The sequence below is a fragment of the Anarhichas minor genome, unplaced genomic scaffold (assembly GCF_050575085.1).
Source record: "Anarhichas minor isolate MPS153535 unplaced genomic scaffold, ASM5057508v1 ptg000049l, whole genome shotgun sequence".
In the NCBI taxonomy this organism is placed as follows: domain Eukaryota; kingdom Metazoa; phylum Chordata; class Actinopteri; order Perciformes; family Anarhichadidae; genus Anarhichas; species Anarhichas minor.
Window position 1 is genome coordinate 2,674,481 of NW_027466495.1, and position 7,037 is coordinate 2,681,517.

General features: G+C 42.3%; 1 protein-coding gene across 1 annotated transcript; it reads left to right on the forward strand.

Moving 5' to 3' along the window:
• Nucleotides 1–1,465: 1,465 nt before the first annotated feature.
• On the forward strand, nucleotides 1,466–5,237 carry gba3 (glucosidase, beta, acid 3). The gene is made up of 5 exons (XM_076112468.1): nucleotides 1,466–1,592; nucleotides 2,415–2,639; nucleotides 2,773–3,575; nucleotides 4,099–4,222; nucleotides 5,032–5,237. Exons 1-5 carry the CDS (start codon nucleotides 1,538–1,540, stop codon nucleotides 5,232–5,234), a joined length of 1,410 nt encoding a protein of 469 aa, XP_075968583.1. The 5' UTR covers nucleotides 1,466–1,537; the 3' UTR covers nucleotides 5,235–5,237.
• The last annotated feature ends 1,800 nt before the right edge of the window (nucleotides 5,238–7,037 follow it).

Sequence of the window (7,037 nt, forward strand, 5' to 3'; positions counted from 1 at the left end):
AATTACTGTAGCCCACCAAATATATTTTTGATGGTACCTACCTGAGTATTTCCATTATATGCTACCTTTTACACCTACTTCACTTTATATGTATTTCACAGTGGTTAACTTTGCAGAATAAGACACAAAAACATTAACCCAACAATTTAAAAAGAACATTTATAGCTCCTATTTGACCAGGCCTCCAAAACTCAAGTTTTTCTTCTTCTTCTGAATACCTTTTCCATTACACAGTCTTCTGTTTGGTGCCTGTAAACAAGTTTGCTATCCACAATAGCCATGCAAAGACAAAGTCTCAAAAATCCAATTGGATCTTGCAGCTATTTGAAGAGTGCGTTTAGCTGGCAAGGAAGTGTTTGCCCTTTGGCAAACAATCCGTTTTCTTTGTGAAGATCAGGTTGAGTGAGTCCCTTCACTCGATAGAAAACGGGACCAGAGGAGAGCATTGGATGCATCACATGACAGAGAATATATGCCTTCAGGCCTTCATGCTTTCACCTCCACTTGTTTATTTGCATTCAGCACATTGGGGTTCGTTGACAAGCACCATGACCGGTTTTGTCTGCGACTCTGCGTACAGGACGTAACATTATTCTCATGCAGCAAACTGTGCAAAATGAGTAGATTTCAGCTGATTTAATGTATAGAATTTCCACTGTCAAGCCCAAATGGTCCAGACATATGTGCTGATAACCGCATTTGAGTCATAGATCTCTAGAAAAAAGTTACAATCTGGAGGCATTATTCAGCAGAGCAGGGGCATATTTGATTGCCTGCAGAGAATCACATCCCCTCCTTTCTCAGGAGTGTTACATGTATGAAATCCAGACTGTCCTTTAAAAAGAGCACAAATCATATGAGCTGGTAACAATGTTTGATCTTAAAGTGCCTAAAGGTCTGAGAAGGAGGGGATGTAAAACCTGTCAAGTATAATATAGACCTATTGGCAAATAATGCTCCCCCCATTAACTTCCTTTTCAGACACTTTAGGATCAAACACTGTTACATCATCAAACCTCATCATCACCATTGATGAAACCCACAAAGAAGATCACAACGTTTTTAAACCGCACTTTGCCGTATAAATCATTCAGGCTTCACCGTCTGGTAGTTTTCACTTTACACTGTGCGCGCTCCCGCAAATAGGCGGGCAGGCGCAATAACTTTGCTGCTTTCAAGTGCCCCTCGGAAGATTTGTAGATCCCAAGTCGTGAACACAACTTTCATGGGAATATCGAAATGCCGACCCCAGTACCTAAAGTGCTTATGGCTAATTATTTACCCACAGCATTTAAGGTGTGCTGCACGAACAGAATGACGCAAAGAAAAAGCCTTGGCTCGTACATCATACTTTACAAGACAACCACTGAACGTCACATATCCGAGTTGTTCCTGGTCGTGCGGCTGCATTGTTGTCTGCACGGAAACCAAACAATAGGTTTAAATGTAAGGTTCCTATGAGACATTCACATCCGATGTACAAAACTCAGATAGTAAGGCATTATAACGACTTTGATTCCTGTATCCTAAAAGAAACATGTTCCCACGAGACTTTGCGTGGGGAGCGGGAACTGCTGCCTATCAAATAGAAGGTAGGTAAACACAACCACGAGATTTATGAATTGGACACAATGTATCAGCAACACTCGCGCAGTTTTTCAAAATAGATCGACATCAAAGAGTTAAGTTTAGGTGTCGTTGAGACTTGAACTTTGCGTTTTAAAAAAAATTAACGTTTTCAATTGTTCTTAAATTAAATATGCAAAAGTGCCTATCCTTGCGATCACATTTAGTGTGTCAGGAAAGTCTGCAACATTACCAACTACCTCTGCCCTAGTTTGTGACGATGTTATAACTATTGCATTATGGGAGATAGCGTGAGCTTTATCCAGTATATTTCTAATAAAGTCCAATATGTCAAACAATGATTTTAAAAATGACCAGAGCTGAATCCACGCCACTCTTACAAACTGTACACCATAAGCTCCATTGAGGGTTTTTTTTTTTTGAAGAACCTTTGGATCCCGTTAGATTGCACAGGTTTTTATGATGTTGCGTCTACTCCCTGTAGATAGCACACACCAGGACACAAAGGTCACAAAATGTATTTTTTTTCATACCAGATGTTGTATTCCTAAATGTAATGGGCGTTAATAAATTATAACCCATACAGAGCACGCTGTTCACCATTGTAATGTACGACCAACTCAAAGACTGCATGCAGTTAATGGAACAAATGAACTAGCTCGCAGGTGACCCCAATGTAAAAGCTGACACTCTTACAAAAATCTCCACAAGGATAGTCTGTAACATCCACAGGCACAAATCCCAACAGAAACATTACTGTGATTTGTTTTCATGTCAGCACCCTTCATACTTTTACAAAATGAAACAACCTCTCTGTGCACATTGAGGTGGCTGGCAGGCAGACGGCAAGGGACCAAGTATCTGGGACACATTTTGTCACGAGAAAGGCAGAGTGTTTGGGGAGCAGAATGGAGATGAGGCCTGCAACAGCTACGAGCTGTGGGAGAAGGACCTGGAGTGTATCCAGCAGCTTGGACTGACACACTATCGTCTGTCTCTCTCCTGGGCTCGCCTCCTGCCTGATGGGACGACACAACATGTCAATCAAAAAGGTATTTCCATATCCCCATTAGACCTAGATCCAGAGCGACACAATGGAACGAGCTCTTTTTGGTTTTAATAGATGGTTGCATTGCCTTTTTACCTCGTCACGCCTTAACCACCTGTTGGATGTGTGTCCAACAGGTGTACAGTACTACAACAAGGTGCTTGATGGTTTGCTGGCCTGCAATGTATCACCGATGGTGACACTTTACCACTTTGACCTGCCTCAAGCTCTTCAAGATCAGGGTGGCTGGAAATCAGCGGGTACAGCGACCCTGTTTGACAGCTACGCAAAGTTTTGTTTCCAAACGTTCGGCGACCGCGTAAAACTTTGGATCACCATCAACGAGCCCTACGTGTGCGCCAAACTGGGCCACGAAGATGGCATCCACGCGCCGGGGTTAAAAGAACCGGGGTTCGCTGCCTACCTAGTGGGCCATAACATGCTGCGGGCCCACGCCATGGCCTGGCACAGCTACGACTCCTTCTACAGGACAGAGCAGAAGGGTGCGGTGTCCCTGGCCATCAACAGCGACTGGCTTGAGCCGTTGCACGCAGGTCGCACCGAGGATATCGCCGCCACTGAACAGCAACTCGCCTTCACACTAGGTTGGTTCGCCTGGCCTGTGTTTGTAACTGGAGACTATCCAGAAATAATGAGATCTGCCATCGACGCTCAAAGTAAGAAGTTGGGATGCAGCGGTAGCTCAAGGCTGCCCAGTTTCTCAAAGGATGAGCCTGCCATTTTGGGAACAGCGGACTTCTTTGCGTTGAACTACTACACGTCTCGGAACATCGAGGCGGGAGGAGGTTGTGGAGAGACGTTGTGCATGAAGAGCGACCGAGATGCAGGAGAAGTTTTGGATCCGTCCTGGCCCATTTGTGGCGTGTCCTGGCTCGCTGTAGTGCCCCGTGGCTTAAGGAAACTTCTCAAGTACATCAAGGTAAAACTACAACTACTGGTCCATCTATTGCGGTCATTTTCTATTTAATTTCCCTCAGTCCACATCACTACAACGTATCCCCAAACAAGGCCCAAACACATCCCTTATTTTGAGTGTGAACTCAATCAGCTGAAATGGGAAGTCATTTTTCTTTTTTCTCTTGGCATCAAACTGAATTGCCCTACAAGAAGACAAATCGCCTTCAACCAAACAAGTAGAACACCCTGACATTTGTTTAGTGTCTTGCTATTGATTTTGTATTCGGTAATCTCCTTTTAACACCTCCAGAAACACATTGATGCTTCATTAGCGCTGTCACATTGAATGAAACAGTTACTTTGCTGAAAGTGTTTGCAATTGCAATTTCCTGCTGTTGTGCCTTGTCACAGGCCATTAGCTTGAGCTTGGCACCGTTGAAATGCAGCTAAACGGCACACTGTAGACCAATCTGTCTCTCCCTGGAATGTCTGACAGCTGAGATGCCTTGTTTGACAATAATATTTGCCCCATGATGACTTTTCAGGATGCTTTCAACAACCCAGCCGTCTACATTACCGAGAACGGCTTCTCTCAGGTGGGGCAGCTGCAGATTGAGGATGTCCAGCGCTCAGAGTTTTATCAGGACACCATCTTGGAAGTGGCTAAAGGTAATGGCTGGTAGATCTGCGCTGGAAATGAGCAAATTGCCATTAGCAGAGAGTAGTAGAAGATCAAATGTGGTCTGTTACACCTTCACCTCTTGCAATTGGGTGTAAATGTGTCACAAAGCTGGGATGCAAAGATTGGTCGCTGTTGCACCAAGAATTCTTACCATTGTTTTATTTTGCACATCACGGACAAAACCACCACCTGTGCACTATGAACAATATCTTAAAACTTTCAGAATCCTTGGTTCAAGTTTTATTAATTGGGTTATTTACGTATATCACGAAAAAGGTTCAATTCAAAAAGGTAAGAAAACTTATGAAAATGGGAGAAACCATTATTTATATTATTATTATTTCAACTCCAGACCTTAAGGCGAAGGAGTTAATGTCTAAAAGTAGAATTGTTGGTTTTGGCACCACCATGTGGCCACTCTGTGCATGTGTCATTGACAGGGATATTTAAATTTCGCTCTGGAGTTCGGATGGTTTCTGTAGAATAGCATAGCAGTTATTTAAAGGCGAGATTCAGAGAAAATGATAATTGTTTTAGCCCCTCTGTTTAGGTTACACACACACACACACATACATACATACATACATACATGTACGTACTTTTTGCTTGTTGCAAATAATTCATGCTCTTTGGATGCATCGGAAGTCTTAATACGGGATGTAATATGCTTATCTTGTGATGTGTCATTGAGGGCTGTAGCCTCCTAAAGTATAAAATCAATATACTTCTGTTTTTAAAAACCTGAATTAACTCTTTTCTACAAAATAGTTTTTCCTCTCTGTGTTTATTTATGTAGCTATACAAGAAGATGGGGTCAACGTCCGTGGATATTTCGCATGGTCACTGCTGGACAACTTTGAATGGGCTGATGGATTCAGTGCTCGTTTTGGATTGTTCCATGTGGACTTCACGGACGCAAGGCTAAGCCGAACCATATATCGGTCTGGACGGGAGTATGCAAAGATTATCTCAAAATACAAATGTGCTCAATCCAAATGAGAAGACTGAATAATAAAAAAATAAAAAATTTCACTTCTTATACAATTTGGAATAGTTTTTTTTTGTCTGACTCACACATTCATACAAATTAGATGAGTCAACCAACCAAGCTTAATTTCATTGGAGATCGAAAATTTAAAGCACCACTGAATTTCTTTTCATTTTAGAAAATGGCCAGGGTCATTAATAGAAAATCGGACTTCAGCAGGGGACGTGAGAACATGGGCTGAGAGTGGTAAGTTGATTCAGTGGGATGCAAATTAGTATTCTATCCTTCCCAGTCAGTCTGTACTGGGAGGTTTATGGAGGGAGGAGAGTTCCTCAGTCAGACGGTCCAAGGCTGCTGTGACACCAAGCTGCTGCAGAAGGATGCGTACGAATGCATTGCAATTTTCTGCAATAATATTAATCAAGGCCTCATCTTTAGTAACATGTGTCTCAGTACATGCATTCACCTATCGTGTATTAAGGTGATGTTGGTTTATCTCTGCGGTCTTATCCGAGATCTATGCGAGTGTGTCTTTTGATATGAAGTACAAAGGAAAATAAATTATACTGGCAATTTGGCTTTCCTTTGTATATTTGACACAAAACTGTACCACGTCACCCTCTATATTGGAATGAAACCCTTCAAAAACCCTTAATGCCGCCAGGCTGCATAAAGCACACTCCAGTAGACTCAGAAGGGATGCCAGCTGAAAGCAACAGATGTCCTGCCACAGGAAGAGAGTGTAATGCCATTTGTGTTCCCCGGACAGCTGTGCAAACTCTCTACTTAAAGAAAGAAAAGAGTGAACAAGGCGAAAAGCCTCCCAAAGGCCTTCTGTTGATTATTTGTGTGGTTAAGGTAGGATTATTTATATGGGGTGCTGAACAATGCACCATAGATACACAAGGCTGGGAGCCGTATTGAGTATTTGACATGTGGTGTGTATTTGACATGTGGTGTGTACAGGTCTCAAAGAAAGCGGGATACTGTAGATTATTTGCGATGTTTAGGTCGAAGTTTAAGAAAATGCCGATTTGAAATCAACTGCAATTGCTCTTATCAGTATTCGGAGACGCAGAGACTGGGATGAGCAGTTTGATGGCACCAGTTTGTTAGCCTACAGCACCACCTTGTGGTATTAAAGGAACGCACATCTTTGAATACAACAGCTCCGTGTGTGCTGTACTTCACAATATGGTGTCACATGTGTGCTGCTTTGATTAATAAAATGCATCCCGTTGGTGAGACAATAAACAACTAAAGCCTCTCCCTAACCACCATACATCATGGATTTAACACAATTAATATTTATGCTGTGATGTGAAGGAAAATGTAATTTATATTCTGTGTTGGGAGACTTTGTTTGCATTAATAAGCATGGTGTATCGTGACATCCAGTTGGTTGTGCATACTGTTTTCAACAGATGTGAGTAATACCCTCGTGGCCCTCCTCCATCTATGTCAAGCCGAGTGAGATTCTCCTTTGTCTTATGATGAATAACAAGCTATTGTGGAAACATGAATAATGCGACTGCCGCTCACATTAGAACTCTTTTGCCGGCTGCTTTGAACACAAACTTGAACCACATCTCGCACTATTTCAACGCTAATGAAGTTCATTTAATATCCGTGGCTCTGTCAGAAGCTGCTGGCGAGCTTTAAATCTCAGCAGAATGATGGCGACAGATCACAAAGCACCAAGCGTTTACTAAACAGATGTAATATGCGGTGGAACACTGGTGGAAAACACATTGAAATAAAGTAGAATTCAAGCAATGTGTTCATAAAAACTTCAATCTTTTGTGGTCAAAAAT